Here is a 24763-nt window from a genome sequence, read left to right on the forward strand (position 1 = left end):
AAATTAAACAGGGCATGTTCCAAGCAAAGTAGAAAAACACAAGTGAAACAGGACATGGTGCAAGCCAATGTATAAAACCCCAAGTCAAACAGACACAGTGCAAGCAAGTCAATGTATAAAATTATAAATTAAATGCGACACAGTACAAGCCAAAGTATAAAATCCTAAATCAAATAGGTAGGACAGTGCAAGCCAATGTATACAATCATAAATCAAATGAATCACAGTAATGTACTTTATCACTGTAACAATAGCAAGTTATTATAAAATCCTATAAGAGATATGATACATCGATCAGAGCTTTTGATAAATAAATTGCTGAGAAATATTTAATTTTTCAGAGAGAAAACAACAGAATCAGACAGCATACCTGTTTCATCCCATAGTACTCCCCCAAACATTCCAGACAGATCCTGCAAATGCAAACATAGTACATATATTTTTCATTTTTTGTAGAAGCAAAACTGAAACTGGAAAAAACAACAATCAACATTAATATTTTAATGTCAGCTGATGTAGAAATAAGAAGGCCAGGACTGCATGTCAAGGCCATAATCAAAAGCATTGCTTTAAAATGTACAACCAGGCCTACCCACCCCCACCCCCGTTTCAACGTTCACTGCACATGTCACAAAATGATTGTCTTCACTCATTCATCCAACCTCTGAAGAAAATCGATCAAGGAAGACAGGAATTACGGAATTATAAGCAATTTAACCATTTTAAGTAAAACCTTAAATTTTGGTGCAAAATTTCCCATGGCTGTGACCATGACTCCAAAATCAAAAGGGCAAAAACATGGGTCACAAAATTCAATTGTCATAGCCTGATGATTACTCAAACCAAGTGTCAGCATCTAATCCATTGAGAGTGCTTTATAACTGTTTTAAGAACATGCTGTATAATTAATGTGAAAAAAATGTTTATATATAAATGAAAATAAATAGCATGGGAATACAAGTAGGCTTACAGAATTTGAAATACAGTAGTCATCAGCAGAATCATTTAAAATACAAACTTAATATTTAACAGGTTTCCTGCCACAAATTCAGGAAAAGATTTAAGACCTTTTGCAGATCTTTTCCAGACCAAAAAAACAAAATTTTCAGACCTAATAATGTGACAAGTTTATTGACCTGCATAGCTTACATGATGCTTAAGTCTTAAGTCTGGAAGGCCCTATCCAGGCTTTGAAGTTTTAAGTTTGGAAGGCCCTATCCAGGCCTTGAAGTCTTAACTTTGGAAGGCCCTATCCAGGCTTTGAAGTCTTAAGTTTGAAGGCCCTATTCAGGCTTTGAAGTCTTAAGTCTGGAAGGCCCTATCCAGGCTTTGAAGTCTTAAGTTTGGAAGGCCCTATCCAGGCTTTGAAATTTTAAGTTTGGAAGGCCGTATCCAGGCTTTGAAGTTTTAAGTTTGGAAGGCCCTATCCAGGCCTTGAAGTCTTAAGTTTTGAAGGCCCTATCCAGGCTTTGAAGTCTTAAGTTTGAAAGGCCCTATCCAGGCTTTGAAGGTTTAAGTTTGGAAGGCCCTATCCAGGCTCTGAAGTCTTAAGTTTGGAAGGCCATATCCAGGCTTTGAAGGTTTAAGTTTGGAAGGCCCTATCCAGGCTTTGAAGTCAACAGCTACTTCCCACAATGGTTATAAACACAATGTCCAGGCATTCTTTAAATATCAGGTCCGCACAGGCACACATCATTGGTCCAAGAATGTCGAATCAAATAAAATCAAATGAAATTAAAATGAATACTCACTAGCATAGCACCAAACTTAATTAATGAAATAATCCATGAAACAGGGTTAATACAGATCAGGAGAGCTGAAATTCAGTGACTCTTCAATGACCAGTTTTCAGTGACTACTCACGGTATCAAGTGTTCTGCTTCAGTTATTAATTTAAACAAGAAACAAATACAAAACAAATACAGAAATTAAATGTAATATGAAAGAAATGATATTTACAAAGAAAGTCATTTTAACCCAGATGTTAAACATTGTCCTGTAGCTTCTATACTTTCTTTTCCAGCTGCAACTCCAGAGCTTTCACTTCAGAGATGCTGCCAGGATTTTTTATCTAATGGGGGGATACCCACTTGTTACAAAAATAGGGAGGGGGAGTAGAACAAAAAGGAGGGACAGTAGGAAATGGCCATAGTTCATTATATACCTAACACTACAATATCCATCTATCTTTCTTCCAGCTACATTCTGTTAGAGTCCTAATGTAATCAAAACCTTTAAAAGATGTTACTGCCAGTTGATACGCATTAATCTGTCGATTTTTCTAAGCTTAATCTGTTTCTCACCAGCGTATGAATATTGTTCTATGCTGAGACACCTCTGCAGATGGGGCATATACATAGTTAGTTTCGCCAGCTGGAACAAGTTTTCAAACTGTTCCTTGTGTTTATTGTGCACATTTTTTCACTGCTCATGGGTAATGTCTTTTTGACACTTTAGCTCCAAAATAAGATTTTTCACTAACATAAGCTCTGCTTACATTTCACTTTCTTAAATCACTTGTTTTGATAATGGTATTTTGGTCAAATAAATATATTTACTTCCAACTGTTATTTTTAGGTTATTTATTAAACTGATCTAAACCCGTATAAGGCTATATGCAGCTATGCTCAAGGAATGATGTATTTTTATGGAGAACTGTTAACTTTTTTGGATTTACCCTCATTATTACAAATTTATGTTCTTGTTTTCTTTTTCCACTCATAAACCTTAAGATATTATGCTAAAAGCTGATTAAAAATTGAAATCACAATTTTCTGGACTTTGGGAGCTTGCAAACATGTTAAAAATAAAAACACTTTTTATAGTCCACTAAATTAAATAAATTTGTGATATCCATGTCTTCAAGTGAATTCAGAAGACAGTGAAAACAAATACCCCGATGTTATTCTGATCTAGGATAATCTGATGGTAAATAGTCCCTGATTATACATTAAATTTCACTTTGCCTTGATTTACTCCAATTAAAAAAAAATCCATGTTAATCAAAGAATACAAATCTGTGTTGCTATTCATTGTTTAAATTGTACTCTTTCTTCTACCTGTAAACTGAGCAGCAAATAAAATATCCAGGCAATACAATAAAATACTCCTCAAGAATAAGACAGAGGTCATCTGTATTTATAAGTCCAGTGATTTTTGCTAACAATCGCCAAATGAATAGTCCAGAAGTTTAGACTTGTTATGCTGGTGATCAAACCTATTAAAATTACATATCTAGTGTTTGAAAAGTTATGAATTTTTATATAGTGTGCCGATTTTGGTCAAAAATTTGACATACATTTGCAGTGTAATATATTTTTGAGCTTTCAAAATGACATCAGTTCCGGTTCTGATTACATGCATGACCCACTCAGTTCAAAGCTCAATTTCACTCAAGCTGCATCAGTTAAAATTCTCACTTTTAACACTTTTCTAGCTCCAATAATTTGATGTAATTCATATCTTTAAAATAAATTGCCATCAATATCATCAGCCAGTAGGTCTATTTGCCGAACTGAATCATCTAATATGAACCACAATAGGATTCAGCCTTTAGGATTGTCCAGGTAGCCCATAAAACTTCCTCGATGTAACTATGACAGAATGTCTTGTCCAGGACCCAATGTGACAATTAAACCCAGTGAAGGGAAAGAGTGTTAATGACATCATGTGAATGGGAACAACGAAAATTTAAGACTTTTTCCAGACTTTTTACTCACTTTTTAATTTTTCCAGACCTGTTCAAGGCCTGGAAAAGCAATTTTCAAATTGAAGACCTGTTCCAGAATTCCAGACACAAGTGGGAACCCTGAATTAAGGAAAGTTTGCAAGAAAAGGGTTTATAAAGAGCCAGAATGGAGTGTGTATCAGTACATGAAAAAATCCATGAACAATGAGTACTAAGGAGCATCGTATGGGACTGGAAGTGGGGTTCAATCCTATGCAGTGACCAGAGCAAAACAAAAAGGCACCTCCACTATGAAATTTTATGATTTCTCTTTACCTCGTTCAAGTCAACAGAGAAGTAGTTAAAGTCGTTCTTCTGTGCCGACATCTCTGTCTTCCGCAGGGCCACTGAGCCAAGTGAGCGAACTGATAAAGAACAAAATGGGGCATAGTTTATACTGGAAAATTGACTACATACACATGCAAAGATGAGATTCTGAGAAGGCTTGGAGACCTGGATAACCATCACTGAGTTGAATATGAGTCTAAAATATTATCCTACTATCCAAATATTATCCTCTTAGCAAAAGCATACGGCTGCCAATATTTTTTTCTTTTAAATTGTAAAATGGGTCAAAATGAATAATATTAGTTCATTATGTGAAGAATGCAAGCTTCAAGCTATTTTACTTTGAGTATACATGCCCTATTCTAAACCTGACTGTAACACACTTTCAGACTAGTCAAAATGTCTATGAAAAAACATTTTATGACAAGTCAAACCTTTTGTTAGTTATTCTCTCTGGCTAGTCAAAATATTTGTCTGCAACATATTTTCTGGCTAGTCAAAAACTGTAATAGTAACACTTACGTAAAAGTGAAAATTTGCATCAGTACAACTGATGATATACTGTCAAAAACTCTGACACCACTGATACCACATAACTCTCCCTAATTGTTAGAATGAGGTACCATCTCGAATTAGCAGATATGAGCACATTAATGGTGGTTTGACTTATAAACAGCCATTTTGCTAGTAAACACAGCAGCACAGTAAATCCACAATGAATCAAATACAGGCCTTTGTTCCCTAAATATCACCTGGCTTAAATAATGCAGTCTTGGAAATAAGCATATGACTGTTAGCACTGATCATAAATTATTCCGGCTGGCAAAAGTTACCTTTAAGTGGACCAAATGACCAACATATAATTCTGATAAAAAAAATTATTCAGTTCTGTTCAATATTCATTCAGTTAGGTACTTTCAACATTCTCATAACATTTCCTTCTAAACATATTGACATATTGTTGCAAGTTAGCTTTGCATTAGCTGAATGCTAATCAATCAACCAATCAAATAAGGTCAATCATAATTTGACTGGTCCTCCTACTTATGCACTCTACTTTATGTGACTTCAGTCCTGTAACACACAGATCAAACCGGCTAGTATCAAGAACTTGCTAGGTCAAATGTCCTTCAAGAGTGAAAGGTTAATTTCTGTTAACTGTTTGATGTATCTACCTTGTTTGTAGCTGCCACCATGACCTGGAATGAACAATACAGGAATACCCTCAAGCTTCAATTTCCTGTCAAAATGAAAGAAGGTGAATTCTAATAATTGTTCTTTTACGAACTGAAGGGTGACAAAATTTTACTATCTGTTACTACTAAGAATAAACCATAACATCAAATATTCAATAGCACTGATGGAAATTGATAAGCAGCATTTAATCACATATAGCACTTAAAGCAAAGCATAAAAAGTGAACAAATACAAAGAAATATATATCAAACTAAGATGTCCATTAGCATTTCTCAGAAACAGTAATGAACCATTTGCAAAACTGTATATAAGAACATATACAAGTAAATATGCATTTCACTTGCACAGACAAAATGAACAGTTAAGGAGCCATCAATTTTATAAGGACACTTTTTCACTGCTGAAGGCATAACCTCATACAAGAAGGCTGTTGTTAAGTCAAACCCATATAATTCCATTTTCAACTCTTGCGCCATCAGTCATGAGGAATGTGTATTACACTTGGGTGAAATTATGTGTCTGAGACTATTTACCAAAGCAAACATAATATAATCTTTTTCTTAAAAGAGGACACAATTCCTCAGTTGTAGACAGGGCTGGTTGATTACATGAAGGACTACTGAGTGCCAAATCAAATGCAGACCAATGCCTCGTCCTGAAACATCATGGTAGCTGACCTCAGCTGACAAATAGTAAATAAAAGCCAGACAATAATGAGGTATAAAAGTGTACAAGGGCAACAAACTTGCTTTGCTCCCCTGATGTCCAACACTTGTATTGCTCCCATGATGTCCTGGGTTAGATCCCCTAAACTAGAATGTACATCTATTTGTGGTCCCTAATCCAAAGTCCTTGGTTGTCTTTGGGATATCTATTTCACTTGCCTTAATCATCACCAAAAGCCACTGGTTGTTTATGATGAGTGACTGCTTACTACAGGTGAACTTTCAAGAAAGATTTGAAACAAAAGATATTGTCCATTTTAAAGGGCATTTACGTTTTTCAGTAGCTGATAAAAGCTAGACCAGCATGAAAGAGAAGGTAGTGCCTCTGGATAGTGCAAGGTAAATCCAGTTGCTTATCATCTTTCTGGTCCTGAACTAGATCCCCTGAGTCAGTATGAGTCAATACTGAGCAGATGTTTGTGTACCCCATTTCAAAGTTATTGTTTGGGGTTTTTTATTCTCCAGTTTCCTCTGCCCCAAGTATCACTAAAACAAAACACTACCTGGGCTGTAGAGAGTGCCTGATATTGTGGGGTTAGTAAAAATTACATTGCCTCAACCTGCTGGACAAGCAAGAAATCTTGCTGTGTCTATATTTTGTTATTGTTGATATAGGAAATAATAAGTGTACTACTCTTGTCCTTACTCATCCATTAATCACCAGGCTGCAGTTTCACTAAACATCTAAAATTCTTCTTGAAATTCAGATTTTTTAAAAGATTTCTTGTATTACTTTGTTGTCAACAATGGATTTTTCACTGAACACTCAGCAGGCATAAAGGTTTCAAGTCGGTCATAGCATCCTGTCATATCTTTGATGAAATTTTGAGGAGTTTTTGCAAATTTGAAAAATTCTTCAAGTTTGATTTTAACTACAAAACAGAAACATCAACATGCAAACTAACTGAAATCACCCTTTCCACTATCTTGGTCTAAAATCTGAATATTGTCAAAAGTATTGTAATCAATGTAATATACAACCTTATTTTGACTTTTACAAAAATCAAGAAATTAAGTGAAACTGGGTCCAGAAATACAAGAAGAAAAAGATGTCAGTCTAATGTTGCCAACATTTCAACAACTGATATAAAACAGATGTTTTTATCTCAATGACGATTACATACTGAATGTATCATTGGCACAGTAAGGTTTCATAAATGTTACTGAAATTATCAGTTCAGGATATTTCCAGAACTTGGTCAAGAGTTTTGACCTCAAAAGAGAGGATTTTCACCGACTCAAGTTTTAGCATGCAAATTGGCCAAAATTACATCTATTAAACAAATTTACATTTTTTAAATGTTAAATATGCACATTATCTCATCAAATCGATCCTCCCACAATATCTTACTGCCATTCCTACTTTCAATATATTCACCACAAGCATTTTTGCATTTCTTAGGAGATCACTGCCTGGATCATATGGGTGGCAGTCCTGATCATTGTTGATCCTACTTAGAAGATGATGTATTGTTACTGGATCCATGTTTCCTCTATGGTCAGCCTGAATTTTTCTCAGAATGGAAAATGTCCTTTCACTGTCTGCATTGGAATGTGGCAATAATAGTACAAATCTTCTAAGCCCACCAAGAAGTTTAAAGCATTTCCTGCTGTTGACTTGATTCAGATTGCCAACTGCCTGCCAGATCTTCTCAAGATCACTACTGTCTGGATTTAAAGTTGTTTTTATGTCAGTAAGATTCTTCACATGAAACACAAATTTGCACATTATACTATCAAACTCTTTGCGACTTTTAAGCCTAATCTGCTTTGTTTCATCATTATCATCACTGTCACCATTCTTTAATCAAATCTGGAAAATGAATATGGCTTGCTAGCATTATAAAGACCTTGTTTATTCCAGGTATTATAGATTACAATGGCAATTAGTGACATGTACTGGTTTGCATTAAAGTTTACAAAGGACTAAATCAAGGTCACTGGTGTTTATATCAGTTTTTGCAATGCAGTTGTTCACTGTAGTGTTGAACGCATATTTTGCCACTGGTCACGTTCTGCAGGTGGTTGCTCATGACAGTGAGTGTATATAATAAATTATTATTATTATTTTTATTATTATCATTATTATTATTATTATCATTATTATACAATTAAGATTATAATTTTTATGAACAGTAAAATAGCCACTATGTGAATAGTTCTTGTCTGTTAACATGAGAGCTTTCCAAGTCCAAACACATTATTCTGACTAGAGGTGAAAAATAATCTGCTACCAGAAATGGGAGATTATTTTCAGTTATAAAATTGGCAAATAGTGTCTCAGTGCATCTAACTTTATCCACATTTGATGCAGATTCCATGAATAAGGATTCCTGAGATAGCATATAGGTTGTTACTGTTAATATGCTTTTAAGAGATGAGGTTTCTGCATGATGCATGATGTAATTCTTGCCAAAGTAATAGATTTAATATCTGCTTTACAGAATAAATATTCATGTGATTTGAGTTCAATTGCAACCACTGATGTTCCAGTTTCTATCCATCACTGAATTTCGTGTGATATTTGAGTTAATTGGACAAATGAGATAATCCTGTCCAAATTACTTCATAGCATAGACTCTAATCAATCTTGACAACTTTAAGCACCAAAGCAGAACACACCATGCAGAAAGAATCAAAGCAATGTTAATTGTTTTATGCTGACTGAGCCCTTTAGTAACACTCCAATTACCATTACCAATTAAGGTCTTTAATCCTGTCAGAATTACCTCTGCACACATATGGTATAATCCACTCAACAAACTTCAAACAATAAGCCAGCTGACCCTGCCAACAGGATCAAAGTGTGAAATCTGGAACTACATTGTCTTGCCCTGCTTAAGCCAGTTCAGTCATGTGATCAAGGCAGTATTACCATAAATATACTAGAATAGAATCAAAATGTGAAAACAAATGGAAAGGACTCTCAGTTTTCAATAATGCTTTTGTGTCTGCAATTTCAGTCAGTGATGAATATAATGGAAAACACTCCTAATCTTGGGAGAAAAATCTGCCAATGCAGGAGGTTCACATGTATGTGGTTTGGCACAAGCTTCAAGTTTTCATGCTGATAAACTATATCACCACTCACTTTATGCTCTTGGCATAAACCCCAATCAACTGTATCAGTATTCGGTTTGTGATCTTGGCATAAACCCTGATGAACTATCAGTACTCACTTTATACTCTTGGCATAAACCCTGATAAACTGTACCAATACTCACTTTATGCTCTTGGCATAAACCCCAATAAACTGTATCAGTATTTGGTTTGTGATCTTGGCATAAACTCTGATGAACTGTACCAATACTCACTTTATGCTCTTGGCATAAACCCCAATAAACTGTATCAGTATTTGGTTTGTGATCTTGGCATAAACTCAGATGAAATGTACCAATACTCACTTTATGTTCTTGGCATTAACCCTGATGAACTGTACCAATACTCACTTTATGCTCTTGGCATAAACCCCAATAAACTGTATCAGTATTTGGTTTGTGATCTTGGCATAAACTCTGATGAAATGTACCAATACTCACTTTATGCTCTTGGCATAAACCCTGATAAACTGTACCAATACTCACTTTATGTTCTTGGCATTAACCCTGATGAACTGTACCAATACTCACTGTATGCTCTTGGCATAAACCCTGATAAACTGTACAAATACTCACTTTATGCTATTGGCATAAACCCTGATGAACTGTACCAATACTCACTTTATGCTCTTGGCATAAACCCTGAAAAGAAATTAGAAAACATGTACAATGATGCTTTACTGTACATTTTTAAGGAACTTCATTTATGCATCACCTTCTGAATCCTAAAGTGTTATCTGATCAAGTTTCAAGAACAAAATCAAGATTAACTGTACCTTAAATTCTTCTCTTTTTTGCATGTGAATTTTTCTGACCTTGCAAAATTCACTAATACTTTATTCTTGACAGATGGTGATAACATGCTAGAAAATAAGTAACGATTCTACTTGCTTTGACTTGTATGAAAGTTCCTCTTTCATTGGAATTAAATTCTGCTTCATTACTTACTTCCTGGGGTGTTTGTATCAGTTCTCTGGTAACAATATTAATGGAATTAATAACACTACAAACCAACATCATAAACACAGTCATGATTATTAATGGGATTTTTTAAACAACCATTCTGGACCTTCAAATACTAATTTTGTAATTTTTTCCAATGTTAATACTTTGGCTCCTGTTTTCTATATATCAGGGTCCATGCTAGGTGGTAATTAAGGCAAAACAGCTGCATTAATAGCTGCCATTTTGCCCAAATACACAGAAAAAGTGAAACTGTCTTCAATCTATTTTTAAGTTGATGACACCCCATCACACCCTTTTTGCCACTTGAAAGCTTTTGTGTTCTGGACATACTATCACTTTTTGTGTCTCTTTTTTTAACTGTTAAGACATACTCTTTTCATGCTTTTTTATCAACTTTTGTATCAATTTATGATTATATACATCAGAAATTATGCTTTAATTTACGAGATTCATACCAAAAAGATTCATATGTTAAGTCTGACATGAAATTCTAGGCATCTGTAACAAATCAATAGCAAATTAAAGAAATTTTTTACTCTGTGGGGGTAAACAAGTTTATTTCTTATCGGTGTACAAATAATAAATGAGAACAAAAATAACCTATTTTCAACATTACCATCATTTACACAAAAAAGCACTTTTATTAAATCAAATAAAATTTTAATATTTTCAGCTTAGTGAGTATTTGTTTTGTTTTTATATTTTTAAAATGGGCATTTTAAGGGAATGTTTCAAACATTTTAAAACTGTAATTCTCTACAATCACTTCTTCCTTTTTTCAATCAAATCATATTATTCTGGCAGGAGAGAGAAATGTCTTCATCATAATATTTGAGTCCAGCATCCACATGATACACTGGATTCTCAGTTTCTACAGAAACGAACAGAACACACAGCATGGTATTCGTATTGTCCATGCTAGTCCAAGGTTGCAAAGTCATATGAGAAGGAATCATTAAGTGGTGTCCACTACGATTGTGGATGCCCATACCACATCTTGGTAGCCATTGTGGACTGTATGATCATCATGGATTTTACATCTCCTGTAGCAAATTTTACAACCCCACCTGGGTTAGATGCACTTTCTCAATGAATCATTGGGCACCAGCAGAAGTGACATTCTCACTTTAATGCCAAGCACTGCACTTATCAAGTTCCTCCCTTCAGTCAACACTAGTAATCAGGATATACATGTTCACATAGTTCCTTAAGGGCCACCAGTCAGTACTTTTGATGCTAACTCTGACAGGTTTTTTAAAGTACCAATTTTTCAAAATACATACTTACTGAATAAACATTTATTCCTGACGTCACAGAAGCAAACATATATTCTAAGATATGCCATGCATACAATTTTTAAAAAAATGTAATGACTTAAGTCCTGTTAATTTTGTATAAAATTATTTTTAAGTAGTATATAAAGCACACCCACTTCACATTCTCTATTTTACACTATCCTCATCAATCTATCTACAATGAACATGAGAATACAAGTTTACCTCACAAACACATCTAAGTTATTGAGTGGTAACAAAATTTTTGTCAAACTGCTGGGCTGGTCAGGGGCACTCACCAGTTATTATGTACTTTTGAGAGAGTGACGTATGTAAGGTGAAGTTGTTTGCATTTAAAACATGCATAATGGAGAGAATGTTGGCATACCTGTATGCTACATTACTGTAATAATGTGGACAATATTTCTTTGGATATTGTACTTCTGGAAATTGTACATGATCTAAGCAAACTGCTACCTAAAATGACTGCTCCCTTGTGCTAAAAAATCAGCCTGAATTAGTCTAAAGTACACTATCCATAGCAGCTATTAAAATAGGGAAAATGAATTTTGCCAGACTAGACAATACCAGCTTCTGAAAGTGCAATGAATGAATTACCAAATATATAAAATGTAAACAAAGTTATTGGCTCTTTTTATTAACACAATTTACCTCTGAAGTTCAGGAAGTGAAAATTACCAAGTGGAGCTAGCACTTTTTTGAAAGGTGCACATCTTGGGTAAGGCCAAGCTGTATACTCTATAACCCATATTACACCCATCAATCATACACCAAAATAAAGGGAATTATAGGTTCTTCAAACTATATCTAAGATATACAAGGTCTTTTTTAAATAGCCAGTATAACCAGTGAGGAAAGCCGGGGAAATTATTTTTCTTTAAAATTCTAACCCTATGCAAAATACAAAACTGTAGAGCGCCACCTTAAAACAAATATAAAAATGTGTGCCATTTTTTTTATTTCCATATCATTATGTATGATGTTCTGAATAAAATGGTACATTCATATTCATGTTAAGCATGAAATATGAAACTGTAGAGGGCCACCTCAGCATGGGAAGTGATGGTCATCCATTAAAACCTGTCTTGAAAGACTGCCCCATCTGCCAACAATATGTGTCTCAAGACAGGTGGTCTCTCATAACAAGTTTGTACAAATAGATCAGTTTCCACATCAAATATCAGCACTATTTAAGAACGAAAATAAGCACAATCACTATATTCTATTCACTATTCATAGTTTTTGTTAAAATTATTACATGCACCTGAAATTACATAGCAATAAAGAATTACATCAATCATAAAATGTGAATAACATTTATATTTAAAGATCACATGTACATGTATTAGCAAATGAAATCATATCCAGTATACTCATTTTCCTTTACAATGCCCTGAACTTGTTTAACTGAAGTTTAAACTGCCATTTTGCAAGTGGTCTCCTCTTTTACCCTTCTTTCATTACGCTGATTCTTTCCTCAAGTGTTAGAATGTCTCTTTTTAGTTGCAAGTTCTGTCTGTTATTAATGTGCTACATGTTAACGTTATCAATGCTCAATTGTAAAAACGACAGATTTGGTACGGCTTTGGGAAAATATGGAATATCTATACATGTACATTATATATGTACCAATTAATGAAATAAAAAAAGACATAATTAACTCATCCGGAAACAGAATAATTTATTCAGAGATACAAATCAATGACTTAATTCACAGATGATGTAAAGAGATTAACTCTATAAACAACAGGTGTAACTGGCTGCACTAACTTGAACTTGAAACAATTCTCACTTGCTGGTTAAATGGACAAAAGCCTCATTCAACCCTAGGCAATACAGATTAACTCCAAAGACAAACAATATATGCAACCATGACCTGACTTCAGTGCTACAATGGCAGTTTGTGACTTTAGCCTGGTTTACAGTTTGCAACACAACACTTAATGAATGACCTGCCAAATTTACAAATTGGTAACCAGATTCCTTTATCCTGTTTTTTGATCAGAACAGTCTTTACTTTTCAAGCAGTTGTGGTTACAAGGGATTAAATAAAAGTCGGAGGTGTTTGTCTGTTCTCACAATAGGTCATTTATAGTGCTGGAACAATTTGTATGTATTTTAGCCTGGTTTACAATCAACAATTAATGACACTACATGCTTGACCTATACATTTTCAGAAATTGGTAGCCAGCCTACTTTTTTTAGAACAGTCTAAGCCGTCACAGTTACAAAGGATTAATGGTCAGTTGTGATTATCTGTTATTCTGATGCAGCCATTCATAGCAGTGTCAAAAATATTTTGCCAAGACATCCTGGTCACTGGTCACATTCAGCAGGTGGTCACTCATGACAGTACATTTATATAATAAAATCAATCTGATCATTATGATTGTGGTTTTAAATGACAGGTGGTCGCTCTTAACACAAGTTGCTCAAAACAGGTTTTACTATATAAGAGTAAGCCCACATGTACCTGCACATCTATTATGATCAAAGCATCATGAAATTTCTAGGAATACTTCAGTGCCATGTGACATACTGACCCTTCTCCATAAATGTACAGTTCAAATCTGGGAAAGCTCTTGCTCACATTCTTCTTCATGGGAACTCTCTGAAATAAAAACTTAAAAAAATAAGACAATTTTATTTCTTCTTTACGTTCCGCTCAGCTGGCATTCAATATGTAGATCAATGTACCTGGTGGCAATTTTATTCCCTGAGCACAAACACTAAAAGGAAAAACATGGGCAATGAAAGATGGAGACCATTGCAAATATTCCATTAAAAAACATTGACAAACGTGTAAACACATACAGTCATCTACCCAACATCCAACTATACATAAGATGGCAAAACCTTACCTAAAAACTTGGAGAAACTCCAAACCTTGGAGCAAAATGGAATTTGCTCTTAAAGAAATCCGAAGTCAAGTATTCTATATAACTTGGAATACAACATCAACATCCAGCATGGACACATGCTAGAGTTAGCCCAGTGTGCTATGTAAATTAGGTGCAAATTCAATGCAGTAACCTTTCATGGAATTTTCATGTCATCAAGACTGAACCAAAAATGGAAAATATTTCATTCTTTTACAATAATAAATGGCAAAAGAACAAGAGGCCAAGGTGTCTGATATTGCTCACCTAAGTTTACATAGCTTAACAGTTGACCCTTTCATTAACTTATTCACCCTGGAAATTCTTTTTATTTTTGCCTGAAATAGGAAATGCATTACTTCTAAATGCATCCAAATATACCTGCTTCTGCGAGGTTTTTCATTTAGCTGAACACTTAGGTGTATAAAAGACACCGTTTTCAATTAGATATTTCACTTGCATATGGGCAAAAAAGGTAAAACTTGCACTATTTTTTTGTACCCATGATATCTGTGTCTGGCACTTCTTATTCCAAATCTTAAATTTAATCTACTTTTTACAAAGGTTCACCTGTCAGTGTGCAGCTCTCAGGCCAAAAAATATATAAAAGCCAGACACAAATTCCAGTTCTAAAACTGCCAATTTTTTTGTCCCAGAAACCTTGGGTCTCAAATATTAAATTTATCCTGCTGTATTTTGTAATTTGAGTAGTAAGTACATTATTTAGTATCATTGTAGAACTACATCTGTCAACTTTTCTGTTATCCCCATACCTGCCATAACATGCCCTGTCACAATAAAAACAATTTTTGGGAATCTTAACTCCAAAGTTATTTCAGCAACAACAAAATTGAAGTTCTTGATCAACAGGATATATACCTGTAATCTGTACCCTAGTATGTATGAACAGTAAATAATTCTGCTCAAAGCTCAGCTAAACCTATCCTCAGGCATACAGCTGATAATAGAGGCATTTGAAGGTAATGTGGTCAGAAATAAATAACCATAATTTAGAGATTACTTCATTGGCAGACAATATCTAGGGTGATGTATCATGTCAAATATTGCTGTGGCAGAGTCCATTAGCTAATTTACATAGGTAAAGTATACTAAGTAGAACAACACAATTAGTCTGAAGTTGTCTTCAGACATCAAAGAGACATTGTGAAGAACAATGTTACCCATCACCGCATTGAATCAGAATATTGAAACCAACCTAAAAAAGTTTGTGATCAGCAGTAACATTTCTCTTAAGTATGATTTTAACTCCATATAAAATGCAAAACATTATTTCACTTGTCAGAATAGTGTTCAAGTGTATTCAGGAAGCAATAGGTTACCCCCAGCAAAAATAAATTTCAAAACTACAGACTGACATTTTTATTTTGTCAAACAGAGCAGCAAGAGTGAAAATTTAATTCCTTGCACATATTGCAAACAAAATGTTGATATAAGTGTACTATGCCCATCAAAATATATTTGACACACTGAATTGAACATTCAGATTAGTTCTCATTATTTTTTGTTATCTTAATCCTGTTAAAATACTAACTATTAATTAACCCATGCTTTTCAGGATGACCTTAGCCATGATGCTTTTCAGGATGACCTTAACCATGATGCTTTTCAGGATGACCTTAGCCATGATGCTTTTCAGGATGACCTCAGCCATGATGCTTTTCAGGATGGCCTCAGCCATGATGCTTTTCAGGATGACCTTAACCATGATGCATTTCAGGATGACCTTAGTCATGATGCTTTTCAGGATGATCTTAACTATGATGCATTTCAGGATGACCTTAACTATGATGCATTTCAGGATGACCTTAACCATGATGCTTTTCAGGATGACCTTAGCCATGATGCTTTTCAGGATGACCTTAACTATGATGCATTTCAGGATGACCTTAGTCATGATGCTTTTCAGGATGATCTTAACTATGATGCATTTCAGGATGACCTTAACTATGATGCATTTCAGGATGACCTTAACCATGATGCTTTTCAGGATGACCTTAGCCATGATGCTTTTCAGGATGACCTCAGCCATGATGCTTTTCAGGATGGTCTCAGCCATGATGCTTTTCAGGATGACCTTAACCATGATGCACTTCAGGATGACCTTAGCCATGATGCTTTTCAGGATGACCTTAGCCATGATGCTTTTCAGGATGACCTTAGTCATGATGCTTTTCAGGATGATCTTAACTATGATGCATTTCAGGATGACCTTAACTATGATGCTTTTCAGGATGACCTTAGTCATGATGCTTTTCAGGATGACCTTAACCATGATGCACTTCAGGATGACCTTAGTCATGAAGCTTTTCAGGATGACCTTAGCCATGATGCTTTTCAGGATGACCTTAGTCATGATGCTTTTCAGGATGATCTTAACTATGATGAATTTCAGGATGACCTTAACTATGATGCATTTCAGGATGACCTTAGTCATGATGCTTTTCAGGATGATCTTAACTATGATGCTTTTCAGGATGACCTTAGCCATGATGCTTTTCAGGATGATCTTAACTATGATGCATTTCAGGGTGACCTTAACCATGATGATTTCAGGATGACCTTAGCCATGAAACAGATTTAATGGATTTTAAAGACAGAAACTTGATGTTTGTTTTGATTTAATATCAGTGTGGTTGTGATTATGTGAATGTTTGCACATGAGTATGACATTGGTATCTGACAATGCCAAGTCTATAGGTGCAAGCCTGTAAGTGTATTAAATGCTCTTAAAAAAAAACAGACAGACAAGTCAATTTCTTTTATTCAGATTTGAATTTCCAGTCATTTTCTATAGGCTTATATGAAAATATAGCTTATTCTCAATTTGACAACACAAGTATTGGGAGTCATGCACACTGAACCCCCGTGGCACCTCAAAACACATTTTTTGAGTCTCTGAAACCCCACAGCACTGTCTGGGAATGTTGTAGGTATGAATACTAACAGAGCTCAGAAGTAGGGTACAACATAATGACACATAAATGTGGTATGTGGGGCTTAACAATTTATGCATACTTATTTACATGTAGAATTGCAAGAATACAACCCATGTAAACCAGGTACCTCCCCCAAAATATTCTTTACTATAATGACTTTGGGAAATAAATTACTATATGTGTAGCAAGAAATCTAACAAGTCAATTAACCTCTGCCAAAATGTATTAAAGGATATATGCTCGTCTCTAATATCTAGGCTAAATTACCACCATCCCATCCCCCTCTCTCTCTCTATCTCTGTCTGTCTCTCTCACCTGAATAGGGTCAAGATGGTGAAATATGGAGAAGTGAGTGCAGAAGGTTACAAATATACAATATTCAAAAAAGTCACTTTCAACTTCTGCTTTTGCATATTTTCATTACAGACGATTAAAATACTGATGAAATACTATTTGAACATTATAAAAAATATTAAAACTTGTTCTATTTTGCTTAACCACAGTTGAAGAACACAAAATCATTTCCACTGTACAAGCCATCTTTTTAATACTTTCTCTTTATTAAATTCAATTTTTCCCTCATTTTTTCCAAGGATTAAGGGCAAATTTCTCACTGGAATTCTATATCATCAACGAAATGCCAAAATTTACTTGAGAGCATAAGACTTCCTAATTTTCTATTTTTCTCTTTGAATATTTCCTAATGTTCACTTTGGAAGAAAAACTGAAACAAAATTTTTTATTTACTTTCATTATTAATGCATTGTATTTAAACCAAAGGGTTGCGTGGAAATGTCTTAAAATGCAAGGTGAAGTGAACTTTACCTTTGGGCCTAAATGTCAGACTGAAAAAAATCTATTTCAGCTTAATCAACCTGTTGTGTGGGTAATTGGCTATTAATTTATTTAAAGAATAAGAATCTTTTCTGATCAATTTTTATGGAATAACTGTGATAATAAATTTAATAATTACCCAAATTTGGCCTCTTTACATGTAAAAATTCCCAACGCCATAGACCATGGAACCCATTTTGAAAATGGTAGAAAATTCTGAGAGATAACAAACTCAGCCAATCAGAAGTGCAGATCTCATTCAAATGAGCATATCTCATTTACCATAGAACCTCTCCACAAGAATGATAATACAAGCTGATTAACCAAGATGGAACAAAATCTGATAGAAATTAAATCTCCAGAGTAGCAACAAGCTAGCTAATCAGATGCAAGATCACCTCATTAAATATGCATATCTCTTGCCTATAATCTCATTCATTCAACATTTGTATGAGACTAATAAGTTTAACCAAAAAATCTATTAAAAAATGTAGTATCTAAGGTGCTGACAAGCTCAAGCATTCAGATCCAATGTCACATCATCAATATGCTTGAATTTTTTCATGATCCTAGTCAACCAAGATCTTGATGACATAGGCCTATCTACAAAGTCTCATCAAAACCATATTTAAAAAAAGTCTCTAGATCAGTAAAAAATATCTCAACCAATCAGTTGCAAAATCACCTCTTAAATATGCATAGTTCTCACTAATAATAACCAGAGTGAAATCAACAATTACAGAGCTCAAGTCTTACTAGTCTCCAATAACCAGCGTAGACATTTTCATGCAGAAAATAAATTTAGATTCAAGTAATCTTGACGGCCTTTTCTAACCAAAGATTGGCCTAGCATTTATAATCAATATGATCATAAACACTAATATTTAACTCAGGTCATCAAAGCATTACACGTATGTCATAGTTACATAGATGCATCCAAATATCAAGCCTCATGAGTGCAACATAAACATCACCCAACGAATGAACTTCAAACACAAAATTTCAAAAAAGTCATTGAAGCATGAAATATATGTTACAGAGACATCTTACTGCAACAAAGGAACTTATCAAAATGCATCCCTGAACGAAGTTTCATAAACCTAGGTATAATAGCATATATAGATGGTGCACAAAACCTATTTGGTTATTACCTATTGCAAAAACCTAAGCCAGTAAAAATGTGAAATGTAGGTCACAATGACCTTCCTTTGTAGTAAGGGTTTTGTACTAATAGCAATGCATACAATCAGATAGTTTATTATCCTAGAATGAACAGAGCTTGAGAAATAAATGGAACCACAAAGTTAAAACAAAGTTAAACACATCACTGTAAACTACTTTGGTGATCTGGCTGTTCTACTCATCAAGATGCATTCCATCACCAAGCTTTGCGATTCCGTGCCAAACGTTAAATAAGAATGTGTAACTAACACATGGAATGGGTGGCACAAAACCCACTTCAAACTGCTGCCTAGGACTTATGGAAAAAAGTGTGGTTGGAATTCTTTATATCCTCAAATTTCATCTGTGTGAATGCTGACAACTGGGGTGGCACAATAGCTTACGTCATCTTCATAGTGGTGAGCTAAATTTCATCTTGCTGATATAAGCCTATTTTCCAAACTGATTAAAATCTGGTTTAAAAAACTCTCAGGATGTGAACTTTTCAGCCATTCCTATCATCTAATTAATATGCAGAAATCTTGCTCATAATAAAACACTGAACAAAGTCCTATTTACCAGATCAGAAATAAAGTCACTAAATTCTTGGTAAGCTCAGCAAATGAGATGCAAAATAACCTCATTAAGTTGCCTGGATCTTGCTCACAAATCTACTCATCCAGGATATTGGTGACTGAAGCCTATCTACTAAGTTTAATCAAAATTGCATAACAAATACAGTCTCTAAGTGATAACAAAGTTTGCCTATTACATGCAGGATTACCTCAATAATACATGTTTGTGTGTGGATCCCATTCATTATGTGTGATCTTGATCATATAAGCTAACGATGTATATTCAAAGTTTGATCAAAACCAGATAAAAAATATGGCTTCCATGGAAACAAGATTAGGCAGATGTAAGATCACCTCATTCATATGCATGGAACACATCCAACAGCTTGAGAATGCAAGTTTGATCAAAATCAGATCAGACATTTGGCTTTCAGATGCATAAACAGATATAATGTTAATAAACATAACCGAAATTCTATACCAATTTATCCTACTGACATGCCTGACAGTAGCCTTAATACTGATATTTTGGTCTTTTTGCAGTATAGTCAATATTTTGATTTCTGGCCAACCTGTGTGCAAATCATATGAAACTGACAGAATGGCAGTCATAAAACCTCATTATTGTTTAGTGCATCTTGTGTATTGTTATTTCAAGAGGATAGCACTCACAAGCACCTAATTAAATTGAAATAAATACTTAAGGATTGTGTATAATTTGATTACTTCCTTATTAACATGTGTATCTTGCATAACATTTACGGAACAGAACTGGCAGTCACAGTAATGTGATTCTTGTCTTTTGTCAAGGCGGTTACACAATATAACACTGCTATGCTTAAAATAAAATTTTGAAAGAGTTTACATTGATTGAAAGACTTTATAGCAACAGCAACATCAGGTCAACAATAATAACCAAAAAGTTTCTTTTGACATCAAGTGCTTAGTTCAGAAGTCAGCCTAAGCAAGCTGGCATGCCACTGAGCATACATAAAAGCCAAGAGGTGCATAAAGAATTAATATTAACACTGCAAATAAAAATAATGCAACAAAAAAGAAATCTAGGACAATACAAATATTTTAAAGTACATACATGTACTAATATAATACAGACCCAACATACTAAATAATACATTGTACATAAATAATTCTGTTTTTAGATTATATCAGAATTACCATTAGCGGCCAAACATTTCAAGAAAGCTGGCAAATTAAGAGGCAATAAAGAAGCTAAATACAAAATATTATCAACAGATGTGATGTAACTATTTGCAGCACCAAACCTGTCAATAACTGACAGTCAAATATTTTATGACTTTTAAACTGAGAAAAGAAATTTTGTTTTTCCGTCCTTGTTACACGAGTTTAATTTTCTACCCTAATAAAGTTTTAATACCAATTTAATATAACATGACACAATGATGTATCTTTGGCTGTTTTGTGCTAATTGTAAATGGTCACTAAAATCATAATAAAATATTAAGAAAATGTTTCACTACTTTAATTTATTAACTAGCTGTAGATTTATGTTAATTATTATCCAAGTAATAAAACATATCATCAGTTAAATATCTAATTTGACCATCCTGTTAAGTCTGTTACAAGTTAATGACAATATATTCGGTGCATAGAAACAACAAAATGTACCGAAACAGTGGAACACACCGAAATGAAATGAAAACACTGAAACGCAATATCATATATACCGTAGCTGGAAACTGTGACATTTGCGACATTTTTGAAAGAAAATAACATTTACTATTAATAGTGTCTAATACAGTTTTTACATAATTTTAATGCTTAATGATCTATTACTAATAAATACATATTAGTAATGATTTATTAATAATGCCGAGATGTATGAACTTTGTGAAAATCAGCAATTTAAATAGCTGTACAGTGTAACTATCAAGAATTATGCACAGACAATTATTTTAATGATCTAAATACAAAGATACATGCAAAAATGGCATGTCAAATCATTTCCATATTATTTTGGAATTTACATCACAACAAACTTTTTGGGCCCATGATTCAGAGTAGTTACATTTTCCATATCGACTGTTCAATAGTAAGAAGAAAGTACACACAGTTTTCCATTCATGACAGCTTTATATTATCATTTTATGCACAAATTAATAAAACAATTATTTCAACCTCAGAGATATAAAATAAAAAGAGAAACAAAGAAAGAAACACTATTTAGAGCCACCAAAAAAAAATATGACTTTGATCTAGATGCTTAATTTATCACGACACTGAAACAACCAATAAAAAGAATAAGACAAACAAATATAATTTTAGATATGGTATGTTGCAAGAATCAAACTTATTGTCTCATGGTATTTCTGTGATCCCGAGTATAAACCTATATCTACTATTAATTTGTTTGAATCAGCTCGCTATTTTCAAAATGGTTTTCAAAACCACATACAACGCAAATCAACTGTTTGATTGCTAATAAGTTGATATCTTTAAATGCCCTCATTTCTTGTACATATTTATGATCAATTTCAAATTTCGTACTAATAAGATTTATAGTATAATTTTATTACTGAATATGTGATGCAGTGTATCTGAACATGTATATATTAGAACATGGTGGTCCATCTTCTTCAACCCACAGGCCACATGAACCAACACTGTAAAGTTCATAGGCAATGCATGCTGATTTACATTATAATTAAAGAACTAATTTTGTTTGAGTGCGGGACACACAAAAGATTCCCGCGGGCCACATTTGGCATGCAGGAATGCAGGACAACCCTGTACTTGAAAACTGTCCTTTGGTACATACAATACGGCAAAGTATTAGTTACTTGGTATATTTTAAGGAATTCCAGCTGACTCCAGGTGTGACCCATCTTAGTGATGTCTGCCTCAAGGTCATGTCGTGTGTTCTTGGTCAGCCCCTTCTCTGCTTGCTTTGAGGGTTCCACCTCGATGCCTATCTGGTAATGTTGGCTGGCAGCTTATGTAGGGTGTGTCCTATCCAATCCCTTCTCTTTTTGATCTCGTCCTCTACCGAAAGCTGGGAGGTTCTCTGCCACAGGTTGGTGTTGCTAATGGTGTCTGACCAGCAGATCTGGCGAATTCTTCTTAGGCAGCTGTTATGTTTTGTTCATGAAGTTGTATGCTAAGGCCAAAGTCTCATCAGTTTAATTGATATAACTCGGGATGTGTTTATTCCTGTTGTTGCTATATTTAATCTTATGTACTCTCTGAGTGGGCACGTCAGACGTGCCTTATTTGTATAATAATTTTTAAACATTTTTGTGTTATATGAAACAAATACATTTTGAAATATGTTCCAAAAATTGTCTTTGTGTATTAAACCCATTTTTGCCATATCCAGTATCCCATACTCTGCTTCCAATAGCGGAATAGGTTTCAAAAACGGTCACCAAAAGATAGAAATGATTTGACACGCCATTCTCAATGTTTCTTTGCATTTCGACCATTCTCGTGCATAATTCATGATAGCTACACTTAACTATACAGTTGTTTCACCTGCTGGACTACGCAGATCTCACACATCCTGGTACTTAAGATAATAAGAAAACTCTAATTATTAATAGCCACAATATAAAAATCAACTTAATAAATCAATCTTAATATGTGTTTATTATTAATAGCTGAAGCATTAAACTCGTGTATAAACTGCAATACACACTGTTAATATTAAATTTGTTTACTTTCCAAACTGTCACCAAAATGCAGTTTCCAGCTTCTTTAATTTGATGTTGCATCACTTGCAGAAAAGTACATATTAATTTATGTAACTAATATTAAATGTCACATATATGAATTATATATATACACAACCAATATACACAATGGTATATACGATATAACTGAATTGCGTTTCGGTGTTTTTATTGCGTTTCGGCTTTTCGGTGTTTCTATGCACCCTAATATATTAATACAAGCAATATTTGGAAAGGAAAACTGAGTTATCTTCCAACTGCTATTTTATAGAGGTTGGGATACTAGACCATTGATTCATAACAAATCTGATGTGAAGATGAAGCATTTAAAATTTGGGGTATTTGTCACACAGGATTGGCTGAAGAGCGTATTTAGTCAAAAAATATCATGCAGGGTCAATGTCGTACATTGTACGACTGACCTTGTAGGCCTAGTTGTAAGCATGCAGAGTTTGAACACACGTCACTCACATTTTATATGCAAGATTTATTAAACGTAGACCATTTTAATTAAATAAGGGATATCGGTCAAAACTAAGTATATTTTTAAATGGGTGATTGTAAGTGCTCGAGTGAGTCAAAACCAATAACGGGGATAACTGAAAAACCGACTCCGTGCTCAACGTGCAACACTGACTTTCTTTCCAATTCAAAATTGTGACACCTACAATATACTCTGGCTGCTCAAACATATACGTCATCTCGCAAGAGTTGCTCTCAAAGTTTGTAAGAACATCAAGAATTCCAATTACAATTATGGCAACCACTGCCACTGAAAAGATATATGCCCCGGAGCCCGCCATTTATTTTACTTTTCACCTCTCTGCTTCCGTCGGAAGTAAAGATGTAGAATAATATATTTTGATGAAATTAAGATCCCGACACCCAACCAAACTCATTCTCATAAACCTGGAACACGAAGCTGGGTGACCCCCGACCATATAATCGGACACTCTTCTTTAGCATAGGTTAAAACAGGTGAATTGGTGAGTAATGCTTCGTAGTGAGTAAGTTGACGTTCATGACCTCACATCTAAGGCATCCAATCTTCTTAAAATAGTCTGAAACATTGCGAATAAATAGATAAATAAAATAAAAGTAATTATAAGATTTATAGTTTTAATGAGATCAAACTCTGTCCGTATATATGAACGGGAACTCTGGACCTGGGCACTGACTAAGACATTATCTTACAAAGCTGACTGTTGCCCATCAAGTTTATACTGAAAATAAAATAGTAAAATTTATAATTGAAGCAGTCATAGTCGTAATTTGGAATCATCTGTACCTTTTAATAGTGATTTGCTTGTTTTCTATCCCTTTTCTGTAACTAAGGCTGAACATTGGAGATGGT

General features: G+C 34.3%; 1 protein-coding gene across 1 annotated transcript in view; it reads right to left on the reverse strand.

Annotated features, from left to right (window-relative positions):
* Positions 1-24229, reverse strand: part of LOC149802674 (GPI inositol-deacylase-like) — a 205915-nt gene extending 181686 nt beyond the window's left edge. Inside the window, exons 1-6 of the mRNA XM_089952048.1 lie at positions 24078-24229; positions 13840-13907; positions 9657-9677; positions 5191-5255; positions 4004-4092; positions 371-413 (exon numbers count right to left, since the gene is read on the reverse strand). Coding sequence (XP_089808174.1) covers positions 371-413; positions 4004-4092; positions 5191-5255; positions 9657-9677; positions 13840-13907; positions 24078-24212 — 421 coding nt within the window. The 5' untranslated portion in view covers positions 24213-24229. The remainder of the gene's footprint in view (positions 1-370; positions 414-4003; positions 4093-5190; positions 5256-9656; positions 9678-13839; positions 13908-24077) is intronic.
* Positions 24230-24763: the final 534 nt, after the last annotated feature.

This window comes from Sinohyriopsis cumingii, chromosome 3 (assembly GCF_028554795.1).
Source record: "Sinohyriopsis cumingii isolate HCF-2022 chromosome 3, ASM2855479v2, whole genome shotgun sequence".
Classification (NCBI taxonomy): domain Eukaryota; kingdom Metazoa; phylum Mollusca; class Bivalvia; order Unionida; family Unionidae; genus Sinohyriopsis; species Sinohyriopsis cumingii.